Here is a 15,272-nt window from a genome sequence, read left to right as displayed (position 1 = left end):
AAGGGAATAATTTGAAATTTGGAATAACGTAAATGCCTAAATAATTGGGAAATGGTTAAATTTAATAAAGCTTGGCATGGCCATGGCCATGTACCTGAATATATCATAAACATTTATTTGAAGACTTCTTGATAACTTTGTTATACTAAGCAAAGAAAATGGAATTCTGAATTTTAAATACATTGTGATCACAGTTATATGAAAAATATGTGTGGAAAAAAGACAGGAAGGAAATATATCAGAATTTTAACAATAGTTGTTTTAGGTGCTAAGATTCTGGGTAACTTTTTTCTCCCTTATTCATTTTTGTGTTTTCCAAGTTTTAAATCATGAGGTTGCAATTTGATAATCTCTACATCTGAGAGATTTTTATAACATGACAATTTCATCTCTTTGTGGAGTCTTTAAGCCGTAAAAAATATATTTTAATGTGTAAATTTTTGGGAGGTGAATTGTAAGTTTAAAAATCAGCTGATTTAGTTACTTTATCAACATACAGTGTTTTGCTTTCTTCTAACACATGTATGCATCAAATCTTGTGTTATCCATTTTCACATTTTTTCTTGCATGTCCATGTCTTAAGACTTTTCTTACTCCAATAAAAAATCATGCTGATTTATTATTTAATATAATTTACTAGTTCCATGGAACTTGCTTGAACTTGTATTGGAACACCTTACTACCTGTCCCCAGAGATCTGTCAGAATAAACCCTACAACAATAAAATGTAAGTTGCTGACTCTTAGTTTGAAAGTGTCAGTAAAATCTGATGGATGACACTGAATGAAGATTCCGGAAACTAAAATTCAAATCTCTTCTCTCTTTCTTATGGTACTTTTGTAATTTCATTTTCTTCATGTGTGAAATTGTTCTGGACCAAACTGAGGGTTGGGTTGCTATTTCTCGCGGTCCAATATGAGATACAGATGAACTGGGGAGGAAGAGAGTTTTTATTTCTGTAACCAGTACAGGGAGAAGGCCTGGAAATTATCACCAGACCGACTCAAAATTACAAAGTTTTTCAGAGCTTATACACCTTCTAAGCTATATGTCTATGTGTAAGTGTGCATTCATTTAAAGACATACTGATTAACTCCTTTTAATCTATAACTAAGGTCTGAGTCCTGAAGACTTTCTTCTGGAGCCTCAGTAAGCTTAATCTAAATGGGTCTAGGTCCTGGGGTGATTACCCTTATTTTGTCTCCTGCTAAATCATGGAGGTTTAGGGAGTTCCTTCAGACCTCCAATAAACTTGTTTGTGGAGGCCTGGGGAGTTTCTTCAGACCACCAATAAAACTTGTTTAATCTTAAATGGCTCCTGTTAAGAATTCCTTCATTATTTTGTCATGGTTTAAGGCCCAGGAAAGGCCTAGGCAAAACTCTTGGTGGGCTTTTGTTACATTACAGCCTTTGTATAAGGGCACTGGCTTTTTTTTTTTATTTTATTTTTTTGAGATGGAGTCTTGCTCTTGTCACCCAGGCTAGAGTGCAATGGCACGATCTCGGCTCACTGCAACCTCCACCTCCCAGGTTCAAGCGATTCTCCTGCCTCAGCCTCCTGAGTATCTGGGATTACAGATGCCTGCCACCATGCCCAGCTAAAGTTTTGTGTTTTTAGTAGAGATGGAGTTTCACCATGTTGTCCAGGCTGGTCTCAAACTCCTGACCTCACGATCTGCCTGTCTCAGCCTCCCAAAGTGTTGAGATTACAGGTGTGAGCCACTGTGCCTGGCTGGGCACTGGCTTTTTTAGCTTTTAATATTTAACTTCACCACTGAGTCAGTATAGAAACAGTTGTGATGGAGGCCTGCATTGGTAAGACCTGGCCTGCCACAAAATGGGGATCCCAGTGACTATCTCTGAGCAGTGTTACCTGAAGGTTTCAAACTTGTTTAGAAGAAAGCCATTTCTCTTCATTTAAAGATACAAGTGGTATAAAAAAAACATCGAAAATTGCAGTCACTGTGATGTCCATTTTTGTATTATATGTTCATATCTTTGAAGCACTGTTTAGTCTATTGCAAGAAAGATTGAAGAGGATGAAGTAGAAGACAATGTGGTCTGGTGACCACTCACTGGATTAGGAGCTAGGAATCCTAGTCTTGGCTCAGTTGCTAACTTGACCAAGTCAGTTGACCTCTGTGGGCCTCAGTTCCCTAACTCATAATAATGAGAGTATTGACTAGGTAATCTTCAAGGTATCTTCCAGCTTTAAAACCCAGTTAGTTTTTATGTATGTGATATCAGAGTCTGGTTCTCAGCAATAATTTTTTTTTTTTTTGAGATGGAGTCTGGCTCTGTCATCCAGGCTGGAGTGCAGTGGCGTGATCTCGGCTCACTGCAATCTCTGCTTCCCAGGTTCAAGCAATTCTCATGCCTCAGTCTCCCAAGTACCTGGGACTGCAGGCACGCCCCACCATGCCCAGCTAATATTTTGTATTTTTAGTAGAGACGGGGTTTCACCATGTTGGTCGGGCTGGTCTTGAATTCTTGACCTCAGGTGATCTGCCCGCCTCAGCCTCTCAAAGTGCTGGGATTGCAGGTGTGAGCCACTGCACCTGGCCCTCAGCAGTAATGCTGTATACTGCAAGAAAAGGTGAAGAGGAGCTTTTGCTTCCTATAAGGAGAAGGAAAAAAATTTCATTTTTCAAAGCTGGCTGCCATTGAACAAGTTGGCGATAAGGAAGACTGAGTTCCCTTTGGAAGTTAATTGTCCTTTTGTTTAGGAAAAAATGCCCAAGAGATACTTGGCTATTGGACTTTGAAGGAGACAAATGGAAAGCAAAGCTCAGACGATAGAGATTTACAAAAAGAATAGTAAGAATTTCTCTGCATAATAAAATAACAGGGATTTTTTTTTTTTTTTGAGACATCCCCTGGCACCAAGGAGTTTGGCCTCAAGTTACTTGTGCAGGAATTCAGGTAGGGTGTGTTGGACGGAAAGTAGGCTGTTCAGAGCAGGGCATGCCACAGACAGCCTTGGGTCAGCTGCATTGTTTTGTTTGCTTGTACTGCTTTTCAAGAATTTGAATAAACATTTAAATGCTGCTGGATATGGTGGCTCATGCCTATAATCCCAGCACTTTGGGAGGCTGAGGGGGATGATTGCTTGAGTCCAGGGGTTCAAGACCAACCTGGACAACATTGTGAGACCCTGTCACTACATCCAAAAAAAAATTAAATATTGAAAGACTTTAAAATATGCATAGTTTGTACCTCTGAAAATTGGAAGATCTTAGCAATAATCAGGTGGGTAGCCGCTGGCTTCATTAGAGGACTGGTTCACCACAGTCCTCAATATGCAGAGTGGTCTCAGGCCTGCAACTGGCCCCACCCAACCCCCAGGTGGCTGCAGTACTGCCTGAGCCCTGGGGGCATATGAATTCTCTGCCCTGGCTGCAGAGGGTCCTCTGGGAACAGAAGAGAAGTTTGGGTCTGTGGAAGCCCTAGTAAAGACAAAAGTCTGTGTGGTATGAAATGGTCAGTGAGTTTCTAGAAGGTCTAGAAAGTTCATGTTTGTTTCCTGGGTCAGGTGCAGGTGGCTCACACCTGTAATCCCAGCACTTTGGGAGGCCAAGAAGGGAGTATTGCTTGAGCTCAAGAGTTTGAGACCAGCCTGAGCAACATGGTGAAACCTTGTTAATGAAAAAAAAAATTATTAAAAAAAAATCCCACAAATTTGTTTCCCACCAATCTTACCGTCTATTGTACTTACCATCTTTTGTACTCAAACTTTTAGTATGAGTCTATCTCTCTGTCCTTCTCTCTGACACACACACACACACACACACACACACACACACACACACACACTCATGCACAAAGCATTGCTGCTAGAGGAGCCATTTACCTCACTCCTCACTTTAAAGATTCCTTCTTGCTTTGACTCCTTGACTTCTGATTAGACATTTTTTGATCTTTTAGATTTAATTGTGCTTTTTGTTCTATAAAATAACTCCTCAAACCAATCACATATAAATATTTATGAAGTACTAAATCTGTAAGGAGCAAAGCTCATGATATATATTTTAAGTATATTTTTAAATGTTTATTGAGAATCAGATACTATGTTTATCACATAATATAACTTTGGTTCTGTCAAAAGCCTTGAGTAGGATATATCTTTCAAAATCAACCAAATATTACCTTTTGAGTCAAAACAAATCCATGTTTGAGTTCTGCCTGCCTCCTCCAAATTGCTCAACATTTCATCATACATACATTGTTTTTGAGCAGGAAGCTGAACTAAATATTAAGCCACCAGGTTGTAGCAAAGTTTGTGTGCCTTTCTTCGACTAGAAATCTGACAAACTACAAATGGTTTTCATTTTACCTCTTATCTTCTAATAAGAATTGATGATATATCTGAAAGCATTTGTAAAAGCTGATCAACTTACATAAAATTATAAAGTGACACAAATTTAAGGCACTGTAAGGATAAAAGCTTTTATTAAGAATTATAGCTATTTTCTTGGCATGTAAACTCTTATCTTCTTTAGGGATATTTGGTCTCTTGGCTGTGTCTTATATGAGCTCTGCACACTTAAACATCCTGTAAGTATGCTCATTGTCAGACTAATCTTGAATTATTGGAATTGTAGAAAAGAAATTAACTTCTGGGAGAAAAAGGTTAATGTTTGGTTTTATTAGATTGTTAAAAATTATATGGATAAGCTACTTAAAATAATGATAGATGACATGGAAAGATGTCCAAGCAATATTATAAAGTAAAAAGTCCAAGTTGGAGAATAGTATGTGTAGCATATTTCCATTAAAAATAAATTGTGTGGGCTTGGCGTGGTGGCTCATGCCTGTAATCCCAGCACTTTGGGAGGCTGAGGCGGGTGGATCACTTGAGGTCAGGAGTTGGAGACCAACCTGGCCAACATGATGGTGACACCCCGTCTCTACTAAAAATACAAAAATTAGCCGGGCATGGTGGCGCGTGCCTGCAGTCCCAGCTAGTTGGGAGGCTGAGGCACGAGAATTGCTAGAACCCAGGAGGCAGAGGCTGCAGTCAGCTGAGATCGCACCACTGCACTCCAGCCTGGGTGACAGCGAGACTCCATCTAAAAAAAAATTAATTAATTAATTAATTAATTAGTGTATGAATAGATACATTCAGCAAAAGGAAAATGTACATGGGCAAAGTTCATAGGAAACCAGGCACAAGCTTTTAAGAGTCTTTTCCCAGAAGTCACATGGGATGTGCCAAATCCTCCAGCATTGTTACCCACGTCACCTGTGAAATGTGATCTATAAGAAAGCTCATCAGATATACCCAGTGCCCAGGATTTTTACTGGGGACTGGTCACATAGGCACCCTCTACCTGGCATATGCCAAACTTCCAGACTCCTGGAAAGAAAGCACGTGTTCAGCATAAACCATTTTGTTCACATAAATAGCTGAGGCAAAGATAGCCACTCTTAACATTCAGGGAATGGTGGGAATCCTTCTGAAATCTTAGTTCCCAGACACCAGCCATGGGCCAACATTGTAAGCAGGCCTTTCTGAGGAGAGCTTGCTACATCAACTCTTTTCTCCACAGCTGTCATTATTGTTATTAATTATTGTCAAGGGTTGCACAGCCAGTGTCTGACCAAAATGTGTACTCCATTGTTTTTTTGAGATGGAGTCCCGCTCTGTTGCCCAGACTGGAGTGCGGTGGCACGATCTCAGCTCACTGCAACCTCCGACTCCTGGGTTCAAGCAATTCTCTTGCCTCAGCCTCCCGAGGAGCTGGGATTACAGGTGCCCACCACCACACCCGGCTAATTTTTTTTGTATTTTTAGTAGAGTCAGGGTTTTGCCATGTTGGCCAGGTTGGTCTTGAAGTCCTGACCTTGGGTGATCTGCCCACCTTGGCCTCCCAGAGTGCTGGGATTACAGGCGTGAGCCACCATGCCCGGCCAATGCGTACCTTTATTGCTACACCATGGTGTTGAATATTATTATGTATAAATAACTATTGGTTTCATACAATAGAAGATTTCTGGTCTATGAAGCATTTTAGAGGAAATTAAACGATGTTTATGTTAATTTTAAAAAGCAAGAGATAAAATTTCATATCAATATGACCTCAACTTTGTAAAATAAACATCATTTTTAAAAGAGATCAGAAGGAGCTATACCTCTGAGTGGTAAAATTATACATATTTTCCCCTGTCTTTATAACTTCCTATACCTTCCAGTTTTTTATTATGAGTAAACATTATTTTGATAGTAAGACAGAATTAAAACAAAATAAAAACTTGTTTTAAATAACATGGCATCTTGTTGAATAACTGTAGTATCTGCTCATGAAAGATTAGTTGATGAAAACAATTTAGGGTGGACCATAGTGCTTCTTTTTTATTTTTTGATTGAGACAGGGTCTCACTCTGTCACCCAGGCTGGAGTGCAGTGACGCGATCACGGCTTACTGCAGCTTTGACCGCCTGGGCTTAGACAATCCTCTTGCCTCAGCCTCCCAAGTAGCTGGGACCACAGGCTCATGCCACCAAGCCCAGCAAATGTTTAAAAACCATGATTTGGAGAGATGAGGTCTAACTGTGTTTCCCAGGCTGGTCTTGAACTCCTGGGCTCAAGTGATCCTCCTGCCTTGGCCTCCCAAATTGCTGGGATTACAGGTGACCCTAGTGCTTCTAACTACAATTTAAAAACATTGTTTCGCTTCTTGGTATATTTGTTACTTTAACACTTTTCTTATTTGTTACTTTAGTAACTTTTCTCTGATTTAGTGTCATTGCTCCTTGTCCTTTCAGTTTGAGGGTAACAACTTACAGCAGCTGGTTCTGAAGATTTGTCAAGCACATTTTGCCCCAATATCTCCAGGGTTTTCTCGTGAGCTACATTCCTTGATATCTCAGCTCTTTCAAGTATCTCCTCGAGACCGACCATCCATAAATTCCATTTTGAAAAGGCCCTTTTTAGAGAATCTTATTCCCAAATATTTGACTCCTGAAGTAAGTTTTGAGGTGACTGTTTGGATTTTGGCAGAGATTTTGGGTTGCAGGTCCTTGACACGTGTGTTCGGTTTTAGGTCATTCAGGAAGAATTCAGTCACATGCTTATATGCAGAGCAGGAGCGCCAGCTTCTCGACATGCTGGGAAGGTGGTCCAGAGTAAGTGTGACTTTGGCGTGCAATCAAAAGTATTTATTACACATGTCTCACACAGAGAGTAATGCAAGGAAATTTCACCAAACATATTGAAAGTGGACATTTAAAAAATACAAGCAGTATAAGCAGGAGAAAAATCATCTTGTCAAATGGCAACTAGTGACTGTGCCTGAAAGTTGTATATCTAGCTCATGCATGACCTGCAGGGTTCCTTCTCGTTAGTCAGGAAACCTCCATGAAGCAGAGGACATGCTAATAGAGATGCTTGAAGAGGTTGAGCCCAAACTTAACTTTTGTGTAGTGAAGGGACAGAGTGGGAGAAGGTTGCAGATAGACATGGATGATGAGATGAAACTTATTTTTCTGAAAGAGGATAGACTGGCAATTAAGAATTCTGTTGCAAAGGACCATTGGAGCTGAAGTTAGGATCTTGGGGCCTAATTGGTAGCAGTAAGAACTGTTACTTTGTGGTTCCCAAAGAAGGCAGGAGATATTTTATGGTAGTAATAAATACAGAAAACTTTTTTTTTTTTTTTTTTGAGACGGAGTCTCGCTCTGTCACCCAGGCTGGAGTGCAATGGCGCGATCTCTGCTCACTGCAAACTCCACCTCCCGGGTTCATGCCATTCTCCTGCCTCAGCCTCCCGAGTAGCTGGGACTACAGCCGCCCATCACCACTCCCAGCTAATTTTTTGTATTTTTTTAGTAGAGACGAGGTTTCACTGTGTTAGCTAGGATGGTCTCAATCTCCAGACCTCGTGATCCGCCCGCCTCGGCCTCCCAAAGTGCTGGGATTACAGGCGTGAGCCACCGCGCCAGGCCGGAGAAAACTATTTTAGTCCTGGTGTCAAGAATCAGCTAAGCTGTGTGTCAGAGGGAGGAGTACATTAAGAAAGAGAAAATTACTAATTCATTTGATGCTGTGAAAGTCAAAGCCCCAGAATTTAGCTGTAACTGAATGCCTGGACTTACAATATCAGGAGGAGCAGAAAACTTCTCAAAGGAATCCATGACAGGGAAATGTTATCCTTTGAGACAGAGATTCTAAAATCAAGGAAAGTTAAAGAGAAAGTGAATGAGCCTCTTTGCCATTTAATTTGACTAACATTGTTGTATACCAGTCTAGATTGAGAATGTTTAGAAAATAGACAAGTACAGAGTATGGGACTGTGTATTGTCCATATTTCTAATCTAGGTAAGATAGGAGAACAAGAACAATTTTTTTTTTTGAGATGGGGTCTCACTGTGTTGCCCAGGCTGGTCTCGAACTCCTGAGCTCAAACAATCCTCCTACCTTGGCCTCCCGAATCGCTGGGATTACAGGTGCAAGCCGCCTTACTCAGCCCAAGAACAAATTTTGATGGAGATAAAGACAAGCATTAGAAGATCTACTCATACCTCAGTCCTGGCACTTTGGGAGGCCAAGGAGGGCAGATCACCGGAAGCCAGGAGTTTGATGCCAGTCTGGCCAACATGGCCAAACCATGTCTTTACTAAAAATACAAAAATTAGCTGGACCTGGTGGCCCATGCCTGTAATCCGAGCTCCTTGGGTGGCTGAGGCACAAGAATCGCATGAACTCGGGAGGTGAAGGTTGCAGTGAGCTCAGACCCTGCCACTGCACCTTAGCCCGGGTGACAGAGTGAGACTGTCTCAACAAAAAAAAAGAGAGAAGATCTACTCATAAATTCCAAACAATGTGGCATGAATGGAGTGGCCTGATAACCCAAACTCTAATGACCAAATTTAATAACTTTTATTATTACCCCATACATATTGTTTCTGTAAATGTTAATATTAATTTCTATTTTTCTGAAAAAAAGTGATGTTATGTATTACTAGAAATATGCAAAGGGACTCTGAAAAAATGGTTTTTTTTCATTTAAAGAAATTGCATATTAATTTTTCATCGGTACTCTCACTGTGTGTAAAATATCTCTGGCTAAAAAGTAAACTTACTGTGTTATGAAATGTAGCTTATGTTTATACTCTTACAAGTATCAGTATTAATGGTGTACAATTTTTAAAACATTGAAGCTGTTTTATTTTGGTTAATTAAGAGTGTAAAATACAAAAAGTGAGATTCCAGGGAAAGTGCCCACCAAGATCAAGGATATCTATGCCAATTAAAAGGAATGCTATATTGCATAGAAATGAATGGAGACCACCAGCTGGAGCCCAGAAGGCCAGATCTGTAAGTCATTCTAAACCCTCCTTTGTGTTTTTTAGCTATGGTATATTCTTTTTGTTTGTTTGTTTGTTTGTTTTGAGACGGAGTCTCGCTCTGTCGCCAGGCTGGAGTGCAGTGGCGCGATCTCGGCTCACCGCAAACTCCGCCTCCCGGGTTCAAGCGATTCTTCTGCCCCAGCCTCCTGAGTAGCTGGGACTACAGACGTGTGCCACTATGCCCAGCTAATTTTTGTATTTTTGGTAGAGATGGGGTTTCACCATATTGGTCAGAATGGTTTCCATCTCTTGACCTTGTGATCCACCTGCCTGGGCCTCCCAAAGTGCTGGGATTACAGGTGTGAGCCATGGCGGCCGGCCCCGGCTAATTTTTGTACTTCTAGTAGAGACAGGGTTTCACCATGTTGGTCAGACTGGTCTCGAACTCCTGACCTTGCAGTCAGGCTGCCTTGGCCTCCCAAAGTGCTGGTATTACAGGCATGAGCCACTGCACCCAGCTGTTATATTCTTTTTCTTTAATTTTTTAATTAAAAAAAAAATTTTTGTGGGTACATAGTAAGTGTATATATTTATGGGGTACATGAGATGTTTTGATACAGGCAAGCAATGTGAAATAAGCACATCATGGAGAATAGGGTGTTTGTCCCCTCAAGTATTTATCCTTTGAGTTACAAACAACCCAGTTATACTCTGTAACTTATTTCAAAATGTACAATTAAGTTACTATTGACCATAGGCAGTCTATTGTGCTATCAAATAGTAGGTCTTATTCATTCTTTTGTTTTTTTAACCCATTAAGCTATGGTATATTCTGACAGACCTATCTGCACATGTTCATGAGGTACAAGCTTATTGTTTGGAGTCCACAAATTTTGTACTTACAATAAAGTATTCTGTACTGAGCATTATAATGGTATTTTGTTGGACAACTTCTAGTTTTTATATTTTATGAAACAATGCTGTATGCTCTTATAAGTATGCTTTAGGCTTAATTTTCTTTTTATAACTGAAATTCTTCTAATTTCTAATAAGATTTTTCTGTATAGGAAAAGTGAGTAACATAGCAACAGAAAACACTCTGCATTTAATATTCTTAATTCTAACATATTATGTATAGGATTGAGAAGTTTTTATGATACAATAATTGATATTTCCCTAGTGATTCTTTGTGTTTAATTATTTGAATTCACTTCCGCAGAGTGTTGAATCTTTTAGGTCATACTAGTGAAATGCTTCTGGTATGTAAATGATAAAATGGCTACTGTCTTTTAATTAAAGAATTGTATTTTTAAAGAAGGCTCATGGTAAAATTAGAGAACCATTTGCAAGTGTATTTACTAAGTGTTTACTTGATATATAGACATTTTAGAAAATGTGTTGGTATATAAACATTTTTTTAAAAACCGATTGTTTAAGTTATTGCCCTTCATTTGATAAAGGGCTTTATTTATTTATTTATTTGAAAGAGGGTCCTGCTGTGTCACCCAGGCTAGAGGGCAGTGGCATGTCTCAGCTCACTGCAGCCTGGATGTATTAGTCTGTTCTCATACTACTATAAAGAACTGCTTGAGACTGGGTAGTTTATAAAGAAAAGAGGTTTAATTGGCTTACAGTTCTGCAGGCTGTACAGGATGCATTGCTGGGGAGGCCTCAGGAAACTTATAATCACGGCAGAAGGGGAAGCAGGCTCATCTTAAATGGCCAGAGCAGGAGAAAGAGAGCAAAGGAGGAGGTGCTACACACTTGTAAACAACTAGATCTCTGGAGAACTTACTATCACAAGAACAGTAAGAGGGAAATCTGTCCCCATAATCTAATCACCTTCCACCAGGCCCCTCCTCCAACATCAGGGATTACAATTCAACATGAAATTTGGGCAGGGACACAAATCCAAACCATATCATTCCACCTTTGGCCCCTCCCAATTCCCATATCCTTCTCACATTGCAAAATACAATTATCCCTTCTCAACAGTCCCCCAAGGCTTAACTCATTTCAGCATTAACTCAAAAGTCCACAATTCAAAGTCTCATCTGAGACAAGTCAAGTCCCTTCCACCTGTGAGGCTGTAAAATAAAAAACAAGTTAGTTACTTCCAAAATACAATGAGGGTACAGGCATTGGGTAAATACACCCATTTCAAAAGGGAGAAATCAGCCAAAACAAAGGGTTTTTAGACCCCATGCAAATTCAAAACCTAGCAGGGCAGTCATTAAATCTTAAAGCTCCAAATTCCTTTGACCCCATGTCTCACATCCAGGGCATACTGGTGTGAGGAGTGGGCTCCCAAGGCCTTGGGCAGCTCTGCTCCTGAGGCTTTGCAGGCTACAGCCCCTGCGGCTGCTCTCACAGGCTGCTGTTGAGTGTCTGCGGCTTTTCCAGGTGTGTGGTGCAAGCTGTCGTTCAATTTACCGTTTTTGGAGTCAGGAGAATGGTGGCCCTCTTCTCACAGCTCCACTAAGCAGTGCCCCAGTGGGGACTCTGTGTGGAGGCTCCAATGCCACATTTCCCCTCTGCACTGCCCTAGTAGAGGGTCCCCCTGAAACAGGCTTCTGCCTGGACGTCTAGGCTTTTCCATACATCTTCTGAGATCTTGGTGGAGGCTCCCACGCCTCAACTCTTGCACTCTGTGCATCTGCAGACTTAACACCATGTGGAAGCCACCAAGATTTACGGCTTGCACCCTCTGAAGCAATGGCCTGAGCTGTACCTTGGGCCGTTTTAACCATGGCTGGAGCTGGAAAAGCCACAATACGGGACACCATGTCCTGAGGCTGCACAGAGCAGTGGGGCCCTGGGCTTGGTCCTCAAAGCCATTCTTCCCTCCTCGGCCTCTGGGCCTGTGATGAGAGGGGCTGCCTCAAAGGTCTCTGAAATGCCTTCAAGGCATTTCCCCCATTATCTTGGCTAACAACATTTGACTCCTCTTTATTTTTGAAAATTTCTGCAGCTGGTTTGAATTGCTCCCCAGAAAATGGGTTTTTCTTTCTAGGCTGCAAACTTTCCTAACTTTTACACTCTGCTTCTCTTTTAAGTATAAGCTCTGGTTTTACATCATTTATTTGCTCACAAATATGACCATAGGGTGCTAGAGCAGCCAGACCACATCTTGAATACTTTGTTGCTTAGAAATTTCTTCTGTCGGACGCCCTAAATCATCACTCTCAAGTTCAAAGTTCCACAGATCCCTAGGGTAGTGGCACAATGCCTCCAACCTCTTTGCTAATTCATAACAAAAGTGTCCTTTGCTCCATTTCCCAATAAGTTCCTCATCTCCATCTGAGACCTCCTTAGCCTCGACTTTATTGACCATATCACTATCAGCATTTTGGTCACTATGATTTTAAGAAGTCTCTAGGGCATTCCAAACTTTCCATCATCTTCCTGTCTTCTTCTGAACCCTCCACACTCTTCCAACCTCCGCCCATTACCCAGTTCCAAAGTCACTTTCACATTTTCAGGTATCCTTATACAATACCCCACTCCTGGTACCAATGTACTGTGTTAGTCCGTTCTCATACTGCTATAAAGAACACCTGAGACTGGGTAATTTATAAAGAAAATACATTTAATTGGCTCACAGTTCTGCAGGCTGTACAGGAAGTATGGCTGGGGAGGCCTCAGGAAATTTATAATCATAGCAGAAGGGGAAGCAGGCTCATCTTACATGCAGGAGGAAAAGAGTGAAGGAGTAGCTGCTACAAACTTTTGAACAACCAGATCTCATGAAAACTCACTCACTATCACAAGAACAGCAAGGGGGAAATCTGCCCCAACGATCCATTTACCAGGCCTCGTCTCCCAACATTGGGAATTACAGTGCAACATGAGATTGGGCAGAGACACAAATCCAAAGCATATCACTCGACCTCCCAGGCTCAAGTGATCCTACCATCTCAGCCTCCTGAATAGCTATACTACCGGTATGCACCATGATGCCCAGCTAGTTTTTATTTTTTGTAGAGTCAGGGTCTCACTGTGTTGCCCAGGCTGTTCTTGAATTCCTGGGCTCTAGTGATATACCCGCCTCAGCCTCCCGAAGTGCTGGGATTATAGGCGTGAGCCACTGTGCCCAGCCTAAGGGCTTAATTTTATTAAAGAAATAAGAAAAGTATGTTGTGATTCAGAGGACTCTTTATCAGACCTGTAGAAGAGAAAACACATCTAAAAGATTTGAGGATTAATTGAATTAAATTCCGAACTGTTGAACACGCTGACATTTTTCCAGTTCCTTGAAAAGGTAAAATTGATTTCCACAGGAACTACCTCTGATATTCCTATTACTGTTGGGATGTTAGAGAAAATTTTAAAGAAAATGTTTATTGCCTTTCAATACTTTTCTATATTTTTTACCACTTTTCAACAAGTCATTAGTAGCATTTTCTTCTAGGTTGTATACAGGTGAAATTGTAAAACAAAGAAAACTACTTCTTGCTTTAAAAGACTTTAAAAATAGGCAGGTGCAGTGGCTCACGCCTATAATCCAACACTTTGGGAGGCTGAGGCAGGAGGATCATTTCAGCCCAGGAGTTCGAGACCAGCCTGGTCAACACATTGAGACCCCACCTCTACAAAAAGTAAAATTAAAAAAAAAAATTTTTTTTTTTTCTGGACACAGTAGCATGTGCCTGTAGTCCCAGTTACTTGGGAGGATGAGGCAGGAGATCTCTGGAGCCCAGGAGTTTGAAGCTGCAATGAGCTATGATCACACCACAGTCCTGCAGGCTGGGTGACAGAGTGAGATCCTGTCTCAGAATTTAAAAAGAAAAGAAAATATTTTAAAAATAAACATATAATTTATATTTAGATTAATGAACTAAATTTTATACATTTACTTAAATATTTAAATAGAACTATATGAAAATGCCATTTTTCTAGATTAACGATGATCAATTCTGGGCAATTTCTTTTTTTTTTTTTTTTGAGACGGAGTCTCGCTCTGTCACCCAGGCTGGAGTGCAGTGGTACGATCTTGGCTCACTGCAAGCTCCGCCTCCCGGGTTTGTGCCATTCTCCCGAGTAGCTGGGACTATAGGCATCCGCCATCACACCCAGCTAATTTTGTTTTTGTGTTTTTAGTAGAGACGAGGTTTCACCTTGTTAGCCAGGATGGTCTTGATATCCTGACCTCGTGATCCGCCCGCCTCAGCCTCCCAAAGTTCTGGGATTACAGGCATGAGCCACCGCGCCCAGCCAATTATGTGCAATTTCATATGGTCCAATCTAACATATATATGAACCATATAGCAGTAAAAACAACAAAGAATATAACATGTTACCTCTTTACATAAGGACATTTTGGTTTTAATTGTTCTTGTTATTCATATTCCCAACTATTAGTTCCTAGGTCTTTCCAGTAGTTTTATCTTTTTTTCTCTTTTTATTATTAACTGTAAACTGTAAACTAGACAGAGTTGCCACGCTTTAGGTTAAATTGACCCCACTTTGCTCTTTAGCAAGAAGGTCTTGACTGGCTTTTATATCTTAATTTGATCTGTTTCTTGTCTTCTAGCTCAGTGGCTTCTACTCAGTTGTAAGATAAACTGTCATTTCTGGTTCTCCTGTTCTTATTCTGTTCTGGTTGGGAAGGGTGGTGAGGGCTGGGATGGTGATATGCCCATCATGGCTGTTATATGACCTTTTTTTTATATTTTCTCTAGAAGAATGATTCTGATTCAGCATCTTCTTTCCTTTAAGTCATGATGCCATTTTGCATTTAGTCAATTTATCAGAAACTAAAAATGTTGCAAGTCCCCATATGTGTGAGTTTCACTATGCTTTTTATTTCCCTGTAAAGTATGATAAGGTATAAATGAGTTTATGAAAAATAGAAAACAATAATTCTGAGTTTAGTTTTGGATCTTGGGTTGCCTGGGCATACTCACTAGCTAAGTATTTTTCACATACTAGCCATGAAGTATGCATGATTCATATCCATACCTTAGCAAAATTGTAAACCACTA

At 40.6% G+C, this 15,272-nt stretch overlaps 1 protein-coding gene across 5 annotated transcripts in view; it reads left to right on the top strand.

Annotated features, from left to right (window-relative positions):
• NEK5 (NIMA related kinase 5) overlaps nt 1–15,272 on the top strand; it is a 96,092-nt gene that overhangs the window by 19,997 nt on the left and 60,823 nt on the right. For 4 of the 5 annotated variants that reach the window (XM_055359898.2, XM_063697617.1, XM_063697616.1 and 1 more), the window contains 4 exons: nt 4,500–4,554; nt 6,766–6,966; nt 7,044–7,125; nt 9,183–9,316. In XM_055359898.2, the coding sequence (XP_055215873.2) occupies nt 4,500–4,554; nt 6,766–6,966; nt 7,044–7,125; nt 9,183–9,316 (472 nt within the window). Of the gene's footprint in view, nt 1–640; nt 728–4,499; nt 4,555–6,765; nt 6,967–7,043; nt 7,126–9,182; nt 9,317–15,272 lie in introns of those variants that run through there. The other variant, XM_063697619.1, reaches the window with a different exon arrangement.

The sequence above is a fragment of the Gorilla gorilla genome, chromosome 14 (assembly GCF_029281585.2).
Source record: "Gorilla gorilla gorilla isolate KB3781 chromosome 14, NHGRI_mGorGor1-v2.1_pri, whole genome shotgun sequence".
NCBI classification, from domain to species: domain Eukaryota; kingdom Metazoa; phylum Chordata; class Mammalia; order Primates; family Hominidae; genus Gorilla; species Gorilla gorilla.
The sequence above is the reverse complement of the archived record's forward strand: the minus strand, read 5'-3'. Positions and strand labels throughout refer to the sequence as shown.